At 38.3% G+C, this 19185-nt stretch overlaps 1 protein-coding gene across 1 annotated transcript; it reads right to left on the bottom strand.

Moving 5' to 3' along the window:
- Positions 1–364: 364 nt before the first annotated feature.
- LOC130092521 (ATP-binding cassette sub-family D member 2) lies at positions 365–11487 on the bottom strand. Its single transcript, XM_056260409.1, has 10 exons — positions 10373–11487; positions 9493–9673; positions 9187–9308; positions 5079–5244; positions 4727–4821; positions 3856–4001; positions 1817–1962; positions 1511–1595; positions 1292–1417; positions 365–833 (listed from the first exon to the last, which is right to left on the bottom strand). The coding sequence occupies exons 1-10, from the start codon at positions 11321–11323 to the stop codon at positions 617–619; spliced, it is 2235 nt and encodes a 744-aa protein (XP_056116384.1). The 5' UTR covers positions 11324–11487; the 3' UTR covers positions 365–616.
- Between the last annotated feature and the right edge of the window lie 7698 nt (positions 11488–19185).

The following is a 19185-nucleotide window of genomic DNA, read 5'->3' on the forward strand; positions in this document are numbered from 1 at the left end:
TTGTTTAGCTTAAAATATCAATAAAAAAGGAGCAATATAGCCTTAGAATTGTTTTACCTAAATAATAACTAGCTGAAAGAAAGAAAGGAAAGAAAACATACATCTTTTGAGACTTACTGTTTGCCAACATAATTTATACAGCTGAATTATTGGGCAATTGGTTCAATAAAGTGCTGAAAAGGTATAACCAAAAAAAACCCCCAAAAAACTAAAGAAAACAAAACAAACCTACAAAACGCAAAACAAAAAAGTAAAACAAAAGAACAAAAACACACAAACAAAAAACAAACAAAGCAAAAACAAAAGTGAACATCAAAACAAAAAAGAACAAAGTAAAACAAAAGAACAAAAACATACAAACAAAAAACAAAGCAAAAACAAAAGTGAACATCAAAACAAAAAAATAAAACGAAAAAAAAAAAGAACAAAGTAAAACAAAAAAGCAAAACAAAACAAAATAATAAATAAAGGGAACAGTTTCTACAATTCCTATTAAACTTCCATTTCAGGATCGAATTGTCATGTATACACATAAAATGTTAAAACCATTACAAAAAAAACGTTAAAAATACCAAACCAGGAGTTTTCCTGAACGTCCAGCATCTCCACCTTTCTTTTACTCCTCGTTCTTGTTTTCCGCCGTCTTTAGGACCGAATCTTCGCCCAAGATCTTACACAGTTCGTTCAGTCTGAGCTGCATCTTAGGAATGCCTGCGAGCTGAGACTCTAAGCGCTGTTTTTCCTCCGTCAGCGAGAGCCGTGTGGCTGTGTCTAACTGTTCGAACCGCCAGCCGCCCTCCCCGTCAAACTGCAGCAGGTGTGTGTGGTATTTCCTGTGGATGGAAATTTGAAGAAATCCAATATATAGTTTAGTATGTACAATGCATCCCATGCACTTTTTCTCTATAGTAACTAGTAAAATATTCCCTCGAGGACAACGATTGCAAATTAATTCCCTACTAATTAATGTTTCTTCAATAAATACTACTGTGCTTGTGCTTTCAGATAAAGATGTCACTTTGCATTCATTAAGTACATTAAAAATCATGTTGAATTATACTGACTCCTAAAGACATTTTTGGCTACGTTCACACTCTCCATTTTTGGGATTGACAGTTATTTGCTTTCAGGTGTGAGTCTCGAAATGTCCAGTTCAAACTGAAAATGTACTGGTTATTGAATGTGGTGTCACTCCCGTGTGTAAACGTAACCATATTAAGGATCACATACATGACTGACAGTCGTATTCTGCTGCTGTGTGAAGAGCTTTTCCTGTTTTCATGTTTCTTACCATAGAGAGGGCCTGTGAGTGATGGACAGCAAGGAGATACCAGCATCCTTTGCAGCCTGAAATATTTTACCCTCTACATCAATGCTGACAGCACTGGTGCATTCATCCAGTAGAGCATACTTGGGCCTGAAAAGCAGGTATTAATTATATTGAAGAAAAAAAAATCAACAAAATTACAAATATATGTGTATGAAAATAATATGTGCAATGACATCTTACTTGTGGTAAAACATGCGTGCCATTCCCATCCGCTGCTTCTCGCCTCCAGAAAGAACATCTTTCCAGTCCATCTCTGCATCCCATCCTGCAACCAGACACAAGAGTAAACTACCTCCAAAACATACTTTCTATTAGACTAGAATTGATTTTTGTTGGCCTTTCAAAATAACTATGATGAAATTTTTTTTTTTTTTTTTACTGTTGGAAAGCTTATTATACAGCTCACAATAATTCTTTCTTGGATAAAAAGGAGATTGTAATGGCGAAACACTGAAGTCATGCGAGGTGGGAATTACATGTACGAACCTCCTTCGCGGGTAACTATGTGGTTTAAATTGACGATGTCCAGAATGACTTCCAGGTCCTTGTCTCTGTAACCCTTGTCATGCATGTCATCCAGAGAGTCGGGGTAGATGACCTGGTCTAGTAATGTCCCGACGGACATGTATGGTCTGGAGAGATGGATAAAACATGTTTACTGATATTATGTAGATATTATGTAGGTAGACTGAAGTTTTTAAGGTTGTGTGGTATTACATGTGAGGCAGATAGATTGATTGATTGATTGATTGAATATTTACAAAATTTACATATATAGATAAATAGCTAGATTACTAGATAGATAGACAGACAGACAGACAGACGAACAGATAGATAGACAGACATATAGATAAATAGATAGATAGATAGCTAGCTAACTAGTTAGATAGACAGAGAGACAGACAGAGACAGACACATAGATAGAAAGATAGATAGATAGATAGATAGATAGATAGATAGATAGATAGATAGATAGATAGATGACTGATTGATTATAGATACATAGCTAGATTACTAGATAGATAGACAGACGGACAGATAGATAGATAGATAGATAGATAGATAGATAGATAGATAGATAGATAGATAGATAGATAGATAGATAGATAGATAGATAGATTATCCATCTGGATACATATAAAGTTATATAGGTAGCTAGGTACAGACAGACAGACAGAGACAGACAGATAGATATATAGATAGACAGACAGACACACACAGACAGACAGACAGACAGACAGATAGATAGATAGATAGATAGATAGATAGATAGATAGATAGATAGATAGATAGATAGATAGATAGATAGATAGATAGATGACTGATTGATTATAGATAAATAGCTAGATTACTAGATAGATAGACAGACAGACGGACAGATAGATAGATAGATAGATAGATAGATAGATAGATAGATAGATAGATGACTGATTGATTATAGATAAATAGCTAGATTGATAGACAGACAGACAGACAGACAGACAGACAGACAGACAGATAGATAGATAGATAGATAGATAGATAGATAGATAGATAGATAGATGACTGATTGATTATAGATAAATAGCTAGATTACTAGATAGATAGACAGACAGACGGACAGATAGATAGATAGATAGATAGATAGATAGATAGATAGATAGATAGATAGATAGATAGATAGATAGATAGATAGATAGATATATTATCCATCTGGATACATATAAAGTTATATAGGTAGCTAGGTACAGACAGACAGACAGACAGACAGAGACAGACAGATAGATATATAGATAGACAGACAGACACACACACAGACAAACAGACAGACAGAAAGACAGACAGACAGATAGATAGACAGACAGATAGATAGATAGATAGATAGATAGATAGATAGATAGATAGATAGATAGATAGATAGATAGATAGATAGATAGATAGATAGATAGATAGATAGATAGATAGATAGATATATGTATATAAAATATTAACCGCTGCGCTTGAACATGCAGGCCTCGGTAAATATTTCACTACTGAGGACTCTGGTTTCTATCACTCAGCAGTTCACAAAGCTTTAGTTACGCTGACTCTGACTCTGGTTACAGCAGTCAAATCCTTACGGTGCAACGTCTGCAAGATGGAACAGAGATGGAACAGAGATGAAGGACAGTAGCTCTGTTCTGAAACTACAGTAAGTGAGCTTTTTACTTTAATGTGCCTTAGGTGCCGATGGGAGTGGAATGCTAGTAAATCACTTTGCATGATTCATTTCAATACTCTCCTCCCATTAATTTTGCGTCTGAAAGGGAAACTCCTACAAATGCATATGCAATATAATCAATATGTAACTGTGTCTTTAGTAAATCCCGGCAGTAGTTTTTTAACGCCAAAAGAGGGTTTGCGGTGGCGCAAGCTGTTAGTAAACCTGGCCCTAGGTTTTATAACAGTGCTTGTACGTGCTATGTGAATGCGGTGTGTAACACTGCTGATTCTGAAGAGGTGTGTGTGTGTGTGTGTGTGATACTGTGGGTAAGTGTTGTTCGTACCTCTGTGGGATGTAGAACATGTGCTCAGGAGAGGGTTTATGCAGTAGTCCGCCGTACACGGGCCACAGGCCACTGAGGATCCGGAACAAAGAACTCTTCCCACATCCGTTTGGCCCCGTGATCAGCAAATGCATCCCTTCCTCTACCTGCACACAATATCCAGTTACAGGAAACAGAGTACAGTTCACATGGTTAAGTAAGACGTATATAACTTAGAGCAAGCTACTTAGATAGCTAGCTAAACAGACCCAAAATAAATCATTTTAGTTTGAGCTCATGTGTGAACTCAATCCGTACAATTGTAACTAAAGCATTTCAAAAAGAAAGTGTGGTCGGGTAAATCATATATATATATATATATATATAACAATATGAGTCATTTTATATATCTTTTAATATATATATAATACTTAACATTGATTTGATTAATTGTCTGTTTGGGTTTTTGGAACTTGATGGACGCATACCCAAAGATATAGTTATCCATATCAAATTAATTAAGTTGCCATCAATGTAAACACAGCTTCAAATTAATAAAAGACTAAAAAATAGCAAAATACTATAAAAATGGATATTTATGACATCAGTTTAATTCTGTATTAATTCTGTATTGTCACCTTGCTTAGCAACCACAATCAACTAAACTTCACTTTGCACAACGCCAAACATTCCCATAACCTTGCCTTGACTTGTTCAAGACACTTCATGTTTCTGAGTTGCATGTGCAAATATGAAACTATGATCTCTTGCCCACTGATTAAACCAGAAACACATCTACGGTATCATTGTACTGTGTAAAGTTGATAGTAAATGGTATATTTGTGCCCAGATGTGTAGTATTAAAAGTAATTGATACAGATGTTTATCTTACCTTGAAGTTCAAGCAGGACACGACCACATCTCCATTAGGAGTGATTATAGGCACATTTTCACAGACTATACCTTTATCCACATCAATCACTTTGCCTGTAAAAACAGTAGAAAATATAATAAGACAACGTTTTAGAATATAATCAAACTTCAGAGGAATAAAAACTTCTGTGGGACACAAAAGAAGATACTTTGAAGAATGCTTGAAGAACCATTGACTCTCATTGTATGAAAAAACAACAACAAAAAAACACTGAGACATTTCTCAAACCATCTTTTATGTTCCACAGAAGAAAGAGTTTAAACATAAGGGTGAGTAAATGATGAGGAGAGCTGCTCTTTATTCACTAGACCTTTGATTTCCAGAGGCCCGTCGATGTGCATCTCAGGTCGGTTCCCGCTTATTATCTCCCCTGCAGTGGAGGTGGCAGATGAACGTTTGTATATTCCCCTCTGGACTTCATCAAATACCAAAAACATGTTGTGCACACGTGCCGTGTAGCCTGCTAACTCTGTGACCTAAAGCACACAGAACAAATGTATATGATTAGAGTGATAGTGAGACATTTAGAGGTCGGGGTGACTCAACATCAGATAACATTGCTCAACTGCTGTTTGTCAGATCCAAAGTAGGTGACCAGGTATTTAGGCCACTTATGTAAAAAAAAAAAAGCGCACTGAAATTTCTGCATCTTATCATCAATAATGCTAATCAGCTTTCATTAAACCCATTGTGTGAAGTTTAAGATCAATCCTTTGCACAGTATTGGCCTGAATGCTTAATCTGATCCAAAGCATGTGTTAGTAAGTGTTTAGCAAGTGTTTTTCCTTGTTTAGGCAGACACACTACATCCCAAGAGCCTAGGCAAGAAGCATTGTGCTTTCCTTTGGGAACTCAATGGAGTCAACAAGAAAGATTTTCTCCTGAGAGTTGTTAACTGACCTTTTAAAGGGTTTAGGAATCTAGAAGTGATTTTCCATTGCTAGCTTGATGTGCTCTGCTATACGAAAATTACCAGTGTTTGCTAATCCAAACATTACTATTTCTCATACTATGTTGTGATGTAGTGACAGATCTTTTCTTCCGTATTGAGACATACATTCGAATGAAAAAGATTTTTGAGAGACAAAAAAGTAGGGTGGACTTGGTTCTATTCATCTGTTGTTGATTGGATGGAAGCAGATCTTAATGCAAATGTGAAGACAATTGTAAGTAAGGGGCAGGTTGAAGTGGACAAAATGATTGGAGAATTCCTGCATGTGTCACCATAGGGAAGACTGTCATTTCACCGGGAGATCGGAATGATAGCAATTCTAACAACTGTAACGTGTATGTTCTGTTTTGAATAAAAACTGGACCATCATTGGATTAATTTTGTGCAGCGTTTTTCTTTCTTCCCCCTCAAGATGGACCTACTCGTTGTCTACCTGGAGCAGAAGGACCATACAAGGGACTTTGTAGATCTGCCGTGCCTAACTCACTACCCAGTCCAAGGCACGGTCCCAGAGAGGATTTCGCCACTTTGTGGAGTGGGTGCTGGAGACTAATACATCGGCTTTTACCATGTGCCCAGCTGAGGACATCACCAGACCCACTTCGGACCCATAACCCAGTCAGCAGAGAGCTTAAGTCTGCCGTGATGCATGAGCGAGTAAAGAGGACTGAGCATACCAACGCCCCGAAGCCCGAGCTCCACAGTGAGTCTGACCAGGTGTGTGAGCCGTCAACACAGTGCATCGCCGTGGGACTGCTCGTGGAGTACAAGGGCATGGAGGAAAGCCCTGGCCACACTCCTGCCGCTGAGAGTGAGGTGCAGCTGGATATTTAGAGGATTTGCAAGAGTATATTTCCCTGATTCTCCCATCCCCACTGGTCCCGCCCAGCTACAAGTCTCCTGTGTCTCCAGAGATCTCACCCAGCCTCCCTCTCCCACCTTCTCTTCCAAAGCCAGCCAGTATGTAAACCCCACCTCTGCTGGTTTCCGTCAGCTCATCCAAGGTTTACTCCTCTCTGCTCTGCAGATCCGACTCTGGTCTTCCGGTCACCAGCTCCGCCTAGTCAAGAGGATCCCGTGTCCATCGCTCGATCTCGGCTTGTCGACCTGTCGGCTTTACTTTGGCTCCTCCCTCCCCTGGGCTCCCTCGTCCCTCCGGCAAGGCCTTAGTCAGACGTCGCTCTGCTTGCGCCACGGACTTGCGGACTTTCAGCTGCGCTTCGTCCTTCTACCCTTTTGGCTTCGTTGGGCTCCACCTTCCCTCCGGTTCCAACTTGGTCCTCAGTCCCACCGGCTCGGACGCTCATTGCTGCGGCTCCACCTCGGTCTCCAGAGCCATTGATGTAGCGTGGACTCATCGGCTCTTTAGCTCAACCTTGGTCTCGACCTCCATCAGCTTCGTCTCCGTAAGTCGTCCCCCTGGTGACATCAGCCAAACTTCCACCTTTGCTCCCCCCTCCCTCGAATCCGCAGTGGGACATCATCCTGACTGCGCTTTGGGTCCTTGCTTGGCCCCTCCTGCTCCTGGCTCCTCCCACCGTCATCACCGCCCTGGCCTCTCAAGCCACCCGCGCCTCTCTGTTCCTGCCGTTTGTCTGCTCCACGTCCTCTCTAGAGCCCCCATCCTTCCTCCTCAGTTAGACCGTTTGGTTGACCGTACGCACCTTCCCGGAGGGGGGCGTACTGTAACGTCTATGTTCTGTTTTATTATCATGCTGTTTTGGTTTCCCTGTTTGTCTGCCTGCTAGGGCTGTCAACGAATATTCTAAATTCGAATATATATTCGAATAGTTTTAAAAAACAGAAATTCGAAGGTGAAAATTAATATTCGAATGTGGAAAAACACGCCCGCGGTAGCAGAGGCGCGGCTGTCTGATTTGCGAGTGGCAAAATTCTGAAGCTTAAAATGTAAAACGCATTTTCCAGCAGCAAAGATAACACAGTGAGTGTCTGGCTCACTCATTGGCTGTGCTGCGGCAACTGCACATCCAATGGCGCGGGCGCCTCCAACGTGTGCGCCAATGAGCTAGCATTACATCATACACATCAGAGCCCGCCAAGGGGGCGTGGCCAGATGCCCCCGAAATAGCCATTATAGCAGCAGTTTACCACAGCACAGCTCGCTCGGAGCGTACTCTATATACTGTAAAACTTCAATTAATGTTAATAATATTTGTTTCAATCACTGAATGAAGCCTGCTATATTTAGGACAAGAGTCACGACCTTAAATTGCTTTCACAAAACTCTTGATCAGCACTCAACATTTGTTTATTGTTGTTCATTTAAACCGTTATGCGCAGAGAGCGTGAGGGCGAGAGAGAGGGAGAGAAAGAGAGAGAGTGCCTGCGATTGCGAGCGAGAGTAAGGTCTGCAGTCTTGGCCATTAGTTGATTTACTTGTTTTTGTGTAAGTTAATACGTTGTCAAATATGTTTAAACTTAAATAAACTACCTATACAAGTAGTTATGTCTCTTTGTATTAATTTGTCCTGTTATTGACGTAATGAGCGTCATTGACAAAATGCGCAGCCAGATATTCGAATAGTTCGAATATATGTGTTTTTTTAGAGGGAATATTCGAACGTCATTTTTGAGCAATTTTGACAGCCCTACTTCCTGCCTGTGTTTCCTAGTTAGTTTCCCTGGTTATTCATTTAGTTCCTGCACCTGTTCTGTTTTACACCAATTACACATGTATTTAGGCCAATGTTTCCTTAGTTCCTTTGTCCAGTATCATCTTAGTTTTATGTGGTTCTCCTGCGTGTTTCCTCGTGAAGATTATCATTAAAGACTCTCTATTTTGTACTCCTTGTCTTAGTGCACTCATTACAGCCACCGACCGGGACAGCAATAGTATAGCAATGGCCTAAAAGCATAGCAATATGATAAAAACCACATACTGTAGGTACGACCTGACAACATGACTGGTTTTACACTAGCAAGCACTGCTCACATTTACATTTCTTAAGAAAATGTCAAAATGTTAATTATTAACAAATCACATGTAGGGCTAGCTGACACTTATAATTAGAACACAACTTGTTATTTAAAAGGTCTGAAATAGCAGCATCTGTGAAGTGGGTCTGACTGATGCTCTCTGTTCAACAGATGGTGGATTAAGTTGCCCAGCAGGCTTAGTCAACAGAGTGGCAGCTGATACCAACACTGATCACTAGCCTATAGCAAAGATTCCCAGCTTTCACTGCTGCGTGACATCACATCCTTTGTGGTTTCAGTTCCTAGAGGCCCTTGCTGTTGCACTGCTATACAATAAAAGAATAAATAAAACAAAAAGTGTGTGTGTGTGTAAAATAATAATTTCTTATTTCTTTCTTTTGATTTTGTGATGAAATATGACTCGACATGCTCCTTTGTGTTAATATCAAGAACATCCATATTGTTTATTATGATTAATGACTGTACAAATAAATGCAAGTAAACAAAAGGAACATGTTTCATTTTTTACCTCTTTATAAGAAGACATGATCCTTTCAATGGCATCGGCCCCTGAGGCCAGTAGATTGCGTGCTGTTGTGAAGGCCTCTGTTCTTTCACTCACCAACACTTGCGTCTGACCATCCGCCAGCTCTTCAGGAAACAAATGGATTTGAAAAATGACATCTTTAAGCAAATACGATGTGCTACAGTAATGCAATATATATCTATATAATAAAATAAATAAATACAAACATATACAGTATATATTACTGTAATTGCAATGAGATTGCATACTATATACTGTAGAACTGCATAAACTGGACTTCCACTTTACCGTTGTCAGCAAAGCCAGTGGCAGTGATGATGGGCACTGCGACCATAACCAGACCACATCCACTCCAGACGTACTTCATGAGGAACTGCTCAATCATGATGTACCACAGACGTTTCGATAGGATGAGGTTCATCTGCTCCGCCAGGGCACTGTAACACTTCTGCAGCTGCCTCATCTCCACCTGCCACATCATAACACCCAATGTCTTGACAAACATATATACAGTTATATGCATTTCTGAATTTGTCAATTAACTTTAATTTTACTTGACTGTAAAAAGTGATCAGTTGACTTAAGTTAAAAAAGTGAGGAAACCCGTTGCCTTAAAATTAAGTAAATAAACCCAATGCGTAATTAAAAAAATTAAGTTGAGTGGAATTGTCAAGTTCCTATAACTTCATTTTTTTCAATTACGCATGGCGTTTATTTACTTAATTTTAAGGCAATGGATTTAAAAAAATAATAATTTTAAGTTAAGTCAATTGATCACTTTTTACAGTGTTCCTAATCCGAGTACCTCAATTTTGAATTTAAACTCAGGAAATGAATTGGAATTTAAAATGAATCCAGCTCATCTCCAGCACTTCAAAACATGTTTTAGTAAATCACAATTATGAAATAAAACTCATTACATAAAAAGCTGAAGTAAAACCTAAGTTGACCTAAAAAGTAAACTACACATGAATGATGCACTTCCTCATCTTATGTATTCAGACACATGTGTGCAGTGTTACTGACACGACCCCTATAAAAGTACCCTATAATAACTTAATAGGTAAATCACATTTGCACTATATATGATTGATGCATTTCCTCGCCCAATGCCCTTCCAAAAGAGCAATTATATGTTATTTTAATATGCATTTATGTATTTCCTCACCGTGTGTCCCCTATAGAAGGCGATCTCCTCTGCATTGGCTATGATTCTGGAGTGCACATATCTTAGGTATCCCTTCCTGTGCGCCTCCTCCGCCACCAGTTTACCGAACTTTGGCGAGCAGGCGCGCAGAACCTTGGCCGTGACGAACACCACCAGACCCGCTAACAGAGTCGGTCCGGTTGCGTTCGCACCCCGAGATCGCGCGGTCTGTATCAACGTATATGAAGTCAGTATCACGTCCAGAATGGGTTTGGTGAGGTTTGAATACAAATGCGCAATGGACTGCGAGAACATCATCACATCCTCGGTCAGAGACTGGTCCGGGTTCGCCAGCCTCCCGTCCATGTTACTGACCTTATAATAGGTTTGATTGGTGAAATATGTTTTATATGCATGATCTACCAAGCGCGTGCGGAACGCGAGCGCGAGCTTGCACTCCAGATAACGGATCGCGCTGTTGACGAATGTGGCCGGGATGGCGATCAGAAGCCATTTCATCAGTTTGATCATGAAGCTCCGCGGCTCCTTCTCTACGATCGTTTTCACTATTTTACCATCCAAACCTGCCACGTAAATAGACAGAAACGTCCGTGAAACGAGAGCTACTGAATGTAAACATAGTAAACCCAGTTCTTTGGTTACAAACCTCGGGAATACGATTTTAACCAGATCAAGAACCTGCTTGAAGAATTCCGCATTGACACCGGGTGATTTACTAAGACCAGACACAGTCTCTGGTGTAACGTTCGCTTTATGAATAGGTATCAATCCATTCTCGTGTCCTGGTGCAGATGTGCTGTTCCTGGTTGTTTTCCGTTGATTTATTTGTTTGCAGATGATGGGGTAAAGCGTTTTCGCCCCGTATACGGCGGCCGCCAGGAACACCGCTCTTTTCGCCGCAGTGCTCTGATTCCATTTCACTTTTGATGCCGCATGTAGGATGTTGCTCATTTTTTATCCTGCTTTTACAAAAATAAGTAGTTTGCAATCTTCTATTTGTTCCGAGTTACATCCATATGGTCATTCAATGCCTTAAATATAGAATATATACATACAATTCATGGCACAGTAGGCTAAAACAGCACCGCTAGGTAGATGCTTCCGTCATTTGGGTTTTCCTCATTGGTCACGCCCCCACTCTACGCTGATTGGCTGCCGCACTTGACGTATGTAAATATAACGGAATGGTCTGATCTATCCAATAACAATTATTTGCTAAAAAGTTAGTCATTTGTAATAAAAGTAAATATTGGAAATTATGAATTTATTTATGAGGTTATTTTTGTAAACCCTGTATTAGTGTGGTGTTTTTTTTGGATGTCTTGTTACAGCTATCTAAAGTTTTTATGTTGTGATTTAAGCATTCAAAAAATAATCTTTACAAAAGTATAATAGTTTTTAAATGCCTCCATTTTTGTTTTGAATGTTTTTATTATTGTCATCCAGTTTTTATTACTGTCATACAACACTGCAGTGTTGTATGATTTCCTTGTTATTGTCAGTTTATTTTTAGAGAGAGGTATCTCAATAATATTATTAGTAATACAAAAAGATCTCAATCTCAAACGACATTTTCACGCCACACACGAACCAATCTTGCTGCATTGTTTTCTTGTCCAACTGCATTCTTCATTGGTGGAGATTTAATAAATTCAATAATACAATCAATTTCTAAAGAGAGACTTAAACAAAGAAGATCGCTGATATGACCGTTGAGACGTCACACAAGTCACACATTCAGCTTTTGTGAAGTTCTCGCGCGCATAGAGTGAGTGCAATCGCGCCGTTATCGCTTCATGTTCAAATTAAGATTATATCTTATCGGTTACTGTTCTTGACATATGCCTAATACAAACATAAACTGAAAAGTTAACATTTTACGGTGTCAGTGTTTAGTTATCTGTAGAGAACGAGAGACAGAGGGATACTTTCTAGCAGCTAACCACGACTGACAGCAACATGAACTGGGTCGGAGGATCCCGGTCAGTGCTACTGCTAACCTGCTAACGTTACCTTAATTAAACTCACTTTATATCATTCTTACCTTAAAATTTCTAAGAGTTCAAAGCAAAGATGTTATCAAAATGACTTGGTATTAAGTAATTACGTTTACTATTCATCTAATGACATCTAACAGTTACTCTTAACTAACCAGGAGCAGGTTTATGAAAAACAGAGAAGACACAATAAAACAAAGAGTGAGTACATTTAATCTCTTTAAACCACATATTGATGACGTTTCAAACTTTAAAGTGACTAAACATTTATAGTAGTACATTTGAACTATAACTTCTTTGTAAATAGGCCTACAAAAATGTACTACATATATGGCCGGTTTCACAGACAAGGCTTAAGCCTAATCCCAGACTAAAATGCATGTTTGAGCTATTTTAACTTAAAGCAATTTGCACTGGCATATCTTAAAGCTGCAGTCCGGAACTTTTCCTCTTTGTCGCCATCTCTCTGTTCGAAATCTGTAACTGCAGTGATTCGCGGAATTATTATCTTTACGTGGGTTGTAAATCGGCATGAAACAGCTCGGATGAACACAGTGCTTTGAGGCGAGTGCTGCTGTCAGTCACCGCGCTGTGTGGATACTGTCATACAGAATCACAGATTCACTTTTTGAAAGTTTGACCAACATAAGAATTTTAATAAGAAAATGTCTTCTGAACAAGTAAGTAAAATCCATTTTTGTTCTGACCAACTAAGGGGGAAAAAGCATTCGACATGATAAGCTTCGTTAGATTTAATCAACGCGATTTACAGCAACCGTGCAAATTATAGCCTACTTTGTTCTCAAATTGTTCATGTTAACAACATCAGCGTTGCGTGACTAATGTTAAATTTAATGTGTTTTATGGTTACCTGTGTAGTTCAGAATTCATATTCTCCATAATAGCAAAACGAGAAAGGCACAACAAAGGAAACTCCATAACTGTGTGAATTAAGAAAACGTACTGTTACACGATTGAACTATTGAAATGTCTTACTTGTTCAGCAGAAAAAAGCCGTCTCTTCTTCCGTTTTGAACCCCTTCAAAACACGGAGTTCACGCACTTTTCAAAAGCCCCGCCGATGTTTAAATCCTTGTGTTCGCATGAGACGGTTTCTTTCTCTTTCTCTAGCCACCTTAAATCCGAAGTACGAAGTCTTTTGGGTTTTATAACTGCTGAATCTCCAGTTGACACTGATGATTGTTGTTTGGATCTTTCTGGATGCCATAAGTTTAATTATGTAAAGTGCTGCGAGAAAAGCCTATACATCTAAACATCTCGTCACGCGCAGTATAGCCGGCTAGCCGAAACTCCTTCTTTATGTGTACGGGTGTGACGTCATGACGCAAAGACATGCTCGAATATCCCGCGGAAACCCACCAGTACCACTGGAATTAAAATCATTATTACAAGCTAACCGTTTTGAATCTAGCTATGGCAAGCAGATAGTTTTGACCACTGGCAGAATATGTTTTTTTTAATATAATTGTTTTGGATTATTTTTAACTTAAAAAAGTTACGGACAGCAGCTTTAAAATATGTCAGTGGCATTGTTTTGTCTCAAGGTGCACATCAGTAATATTTTTTTTTTCTAAGACGCGTTTAAAAAAGCGACTTAAATGTCCAATTTTAACTAAGGCCTTATCCTGGCTTAATCTAAGCCCTATCTGTGAAACCGGGCCTTGGTTGGGATTATCTTTTTTTATTTCTTTTTTTTTACATTTGGCAGAAGCTTTTATCCAAAGTGACTTACATTGCATGTCAAGGTACACATTTACATTCTTATCAGTGCTTGCTTTCCATGGGAATTGAATGACCTTGGCATTGCAAGTGCCAATGCTCTTCTGTTTGAGCTACAGGAAAGCCTATATGTTTAGAGGATTAAACTAGGGTTACAGGTAAATTCCCTTCAGAAAAAAAGACAGCTAAAACCAGCCTAAACTGGTTGGCTAGTCTTAGGTGGTCTTCCAGCCTGGTCATAGCTGGTTTAGCAGGATTGTTTTTACCAATTCTTTAGATGGTCAGGCTTGGAGACTAGCTGACCAACCAAGTAAAAACCAGTTTAACACCAGCTTGGCCAGGCTGAGAGACAGTTAGTTGTGTAGTGTTTTTTTATTTTTATTTTATCTGAAATCAATTCTCTGGTAATTTTCTGTTCCACCTCAAGGCGTTTTTTCAAAAGCAAAGGATGAAGATAAAGTCAAATATTATGGACTCAACCAAAGGACAAAACTCTGGCAACATGGATCTGCTGACATTATTCATAGTCAACCAGATTGCGTCAAAGAAAGAGAAAACCGGTACAGTCATAGTGCACTTACAAATGAACACATAGCAAACATCTTTTTATATCCTTTTAATAAAGACATGTAAAATCATGATATGTTTTGTTTTGCAGCCAAACCAAAAATAAACCCTTTGATTGGTGGAAAAAGAACCAAAAAAGCTTTGAACGAACCCTTAGAGTTACCAATGAGCCCTTGCTCTCCTTCAAAACTGAACCTAGTCACCAGTCAGCCACAGTACAGGTACATTTTCAATAGGTTTGTTATTCAATCGATATTTCCAAATAATTTCATCTACAGCTATTGGGTATTTGTTTCAACAGTGTAGACACACCTGTTTTCAAAATCAGAAAACATCGCCTTGCTGAAAAATTCAAGTTCAAGCAGGTAAGGACGACTAAGGTGGTCACTACCACTAAATAATTCGCCTATATTCCATTAACCAGCCATTGACCTTATTATTAACTTGTCATTATCAATATTTATTGTATTTTGTATATATAAAATTCATTATCAAGGATTATATAAAGGCTTGTTCTCCCATAGCTGTCTCCTGTGCTTGAATCTAACCTGTCCGATGCCAGTCGCTCAGAAAATCAACCATCCTCAACTTATGGCCCCTCAGATCCAGTCCAACCCAAACCCACACCACATGTACCCTCCTCCCTGCCATCCAGGGAAAATCCTGACAATAAAACTCCTCAGGTCTATTGATATCAAGTCAACAGTTTGGGCAACACAACCAAATAACACACATTTTTACAATGTATGTCTCTTTTCAGTATGTGTCATTCTCTCAACCAACAAAGCTGAATAATCCATGGACCGTTGCATCTAATGAAGCTCCTGAGCAAGATCTGCCTCACAACAGTCCAGTGGTTGGAATTCAGTTTGAGAGCACATTACCAAAGTGGGTACTGTTATTACTATATTCCCAACACAGAATGCCAGTAAGAGAATAGGTATGAGAAAGTGCATATAACATGGATTATCATAATCTGTTGCAGCCCAGAGATGGAAGAGGATTCAGTGACCTCAGGTTTGTATCCACTGAGCAGTGAACAACCGGAGGAGCCACTGTTCCTTGATTTCAAGGATATAGATTGTAAAGGTAATATAGTTTCTAGCATATGTAGTTACAGGGAGATACTAGAATAAAAACTTTTAGTATATATATATATATATATATATATATATATATATATGCAATATGCACTTATTTGTTCAATGGTTTTCAGTGTTAGAAGAGTTCCGATTAATGTTTCATAGTATTACGGTAATTGCTTCATTCAATTCAATTCAATTCAAATTTATTTGTATAGCGCTTTTCACAATACATATTGTTTCAAAGCAGCTTTACAGAAAGTGCATTTCAGAAATGTACATAGAAGAATATAGTTAGTTAATCATCATGTATTAATTTAGGGCATAACATATCGCCGGGGTTGAGTCGTCTCTTCACAGGCGTCGAGTCGTCTCATCGCAGGTGTTGGGGCATCTGAAGTCTCCATGAGAGGCTGGATACAAACTGGAGCTGACGAACGCTATTTACCTCGGGACTAGCGTCCCGAGATAACAGCAGAAATGCAGATGGGAAATAATTAGCGTAGCTGCTGTTCATAATATTAATGCATTCGATCTGATTCAACAGTAGTATAAAAGGTAAGCATTATGTGAATGCTTGGCTGAAGAGATGCGTCTTTAATCTAGTTTTGAACTGGGACAGCGAGTCTGAGCCACGAACAATATCAGGAAGGCTATTCCAGAGTTTAGGAGCTAAATGTGAGAACGCCCTCCCTCCTTTAGTGGACTTAGATATCCTAGGAATGACCAGGAGCCTTGAATTTAGTGATCTTAAAGAACGCGATGGATTGTAGGGCGATAGAAGGTCCATTAAATACACAGGAGCTAAACCATTTAGGGCTTTATAGGTCAGTAGTAATACTTTGTAATTGATACGGAACTTAATAGGTAACCAGTGCAGAGATGATAGAATCGGTGTTATATGATCATATTTTCTTGACCTAGTAAGAACTCTAGCGGCTGCATTTTGCACTAACTGTAGCTTGTTTATTGAAGATGCAGGACAACCAGCTAATAAAGCATTACAGTAATCTAGTCTCGAGGTCATGAATGCATGAACTAACTTTTCTGCATCAGAAACAGATAGCATGTTACGTAATTTAGCAATGTTTCTAAGGTGGAAAAAGGCTGTTCTTGTAACATATGAAATATGATTTTCGAAAGACAAGTTGCGGTCTAGTATAACACCCAGGTCTTTTACTGTAGTCGATAAGGTAACAGGACATCCTTCTAAATTAAAGTTGTATTGTAAGAGATTTTGTGGGTAGTTTTTTGGACCAATAAGTAATACCTCCGTTTTATCTGGATTTAATAGCAGGAAATTACACGTCATCCAGCATTTTATATCTTTAAGACATTCTGTCAATTTAGATAAGTATAGATCAGGATACTATTCATAAAATAGATCAGGTGAGCAATTTGTACTTAGACACTGGTGATCATATAATATAGAAATGTTTTTGTCTTTACACTGTTTGGGTAAACATATACGTTTATATATATATATATATATTTATTTCTAGCTATAAAATATCTCATGCGTCAAAATCAAAAAAGCCTCAAAGCCCACACAAAATGTTCTTCAAGAAAGTATTTTTTATAATATTTATTCAGAGGCCATAAAAATGACAATAGTACTCAGTGTTTACCCAAACAGTGCAAAGACAAAAACATGTCTAAATTTATGATCACCAGTGTCTAAGTACAAATTGCTCACCTGATATATTTTATGAAGCAATTACCGTAATACTATGAAACATTAACCTTAACTCTTCTAACACTGAAAACCATCGAACAAATAAGTGCATATTGCATATATAAAGCAAATATATCAGCAACATTACCAGAGACAAATATAAAAAAATAAACATAATTCCTAATGAAAATAATTCTCAAACTATTGAGTTTATCCATGTGGAATATTAGTGATATATATATTGTCACGTTACACTAAATAGAACCCAAGTGCAGACAGAAACTTTTACAAAACACGGTTTATTTATAACCGGAAAACAAAGACCCACGATGGGGCAAACAAACAGTAACTAAGACAATAACTCGATTTGACAATAGAATGGAACTGGAACATTCACAAACAGATCACATTACTCACAGAACCGAATGTTAACAAGACGAACCAGCACTGAGGAACAAACACTGAAAGCTTACATAGAACACAAATCACAAAGGTACAGGTGACACTGATGAACATCAATACTAACGAGGGAACAAGGGACGTGGTAAGGACACGTGATCACAATCACAGGTGACACTGATACAACATAAACTAACAAGGAAACGAGGTAAAACAAGACAATGCAAACACATAGCCCAAAACAACCGGCCATGTGCTTGCACATAAAACAAGAGACAAATACATGACATATATATATTTATATATAAACACCGCAGACAGTGATTTAATGTAATTTAATATGCAATATTATACATTATTACATTTATTTTTTAAGGTTAATACAGATGCTGAGTATTTATAGCTTTTTAGTGTAAATAATTGTTTGTGAGTTTTTGAGAATACAGAAACAATGTTACATTTAACTGACCTACTACATTAATAATATTTCCAATCCTCCATGAGCTGTCCAGAGTACAGTCAGTATTTTGATTCATTGTATATGATGTTCTTTATTATTCGCGTTTCTTATAGTGCTTGCCTCAATGAGTTCAAGTGACAGATCACAAAACATGTACAACGATGAGCAGTTTTCAACACAGGTATGAAAAAACAAGCTTTTACAAGTTTCGAAAAGAAAAGAAAAAATGTGTTTATGGATATGTTCTATCTTTTACATAATTTTCAGCATATGGTTACTTCATTAATACATAATTTTGATTTGTTAATTTAGAAATAGAGTAAGGGAAAGGGTGACAAACTGACAATTGCATTAGTCCTATCAATTGTAGGTAAATACTGCCTTCTTGTGGTTGAAAGCAACATAGACATACAGTAAGTTAAGTTTTTTTTTCTTTCAGGAATTTGAATGTACTGACTGCAACACATGTAAGTTTTCTGGTTTATTGGTATAGATGAATCGTTTTAGTGCTCAGAACAATATGTTTTATTGTGTTTCAGCAGGTGCTGATGGTAGAAATGTCTTTGTGCACGGTTGTGAATCTCCAAGAGGAGTTTATCTCGGCCTAGATGACGTAAGACAAAAACTGTGGTGAAACTGTGAAATTCACCCATTCAATTATTTCTTTATGACCATGAAATTCTCTCTCGATGGACAGGAAGAAGAAATTGACCTGCCCGACGCTGAAGATTCTCCCATAGCAAAGCACTGTTGCTTATCTGTGAACAATTTAACAGCGGCAAAATTTTGCGATTGTCAAAGTGAGGTAAAATCCAGAGTTTCATACATGAGACAACAAGTAAACTGGACAAAAACGCAATGATAATCAGTTTGTTCCTTCTCATCTGCAGACT

Source organism: Rhinichthys klamathensis, unplaced genomic scaffold, assembly GCF_029890125.1.
Source record: "Rhinichthys klamathensis goyatoka isolate OS25496 unplaced genomic scaffold, OSU_Roscu_1.1 h1tg000176l_1, whole genome shotgun sequence".
NCBI lineage: Eukaryota > Metazoa > Chordata > Actinopteri > Cypriniformes > Leuciscidae > Rhinichthys > Rhinichthys klamathensis.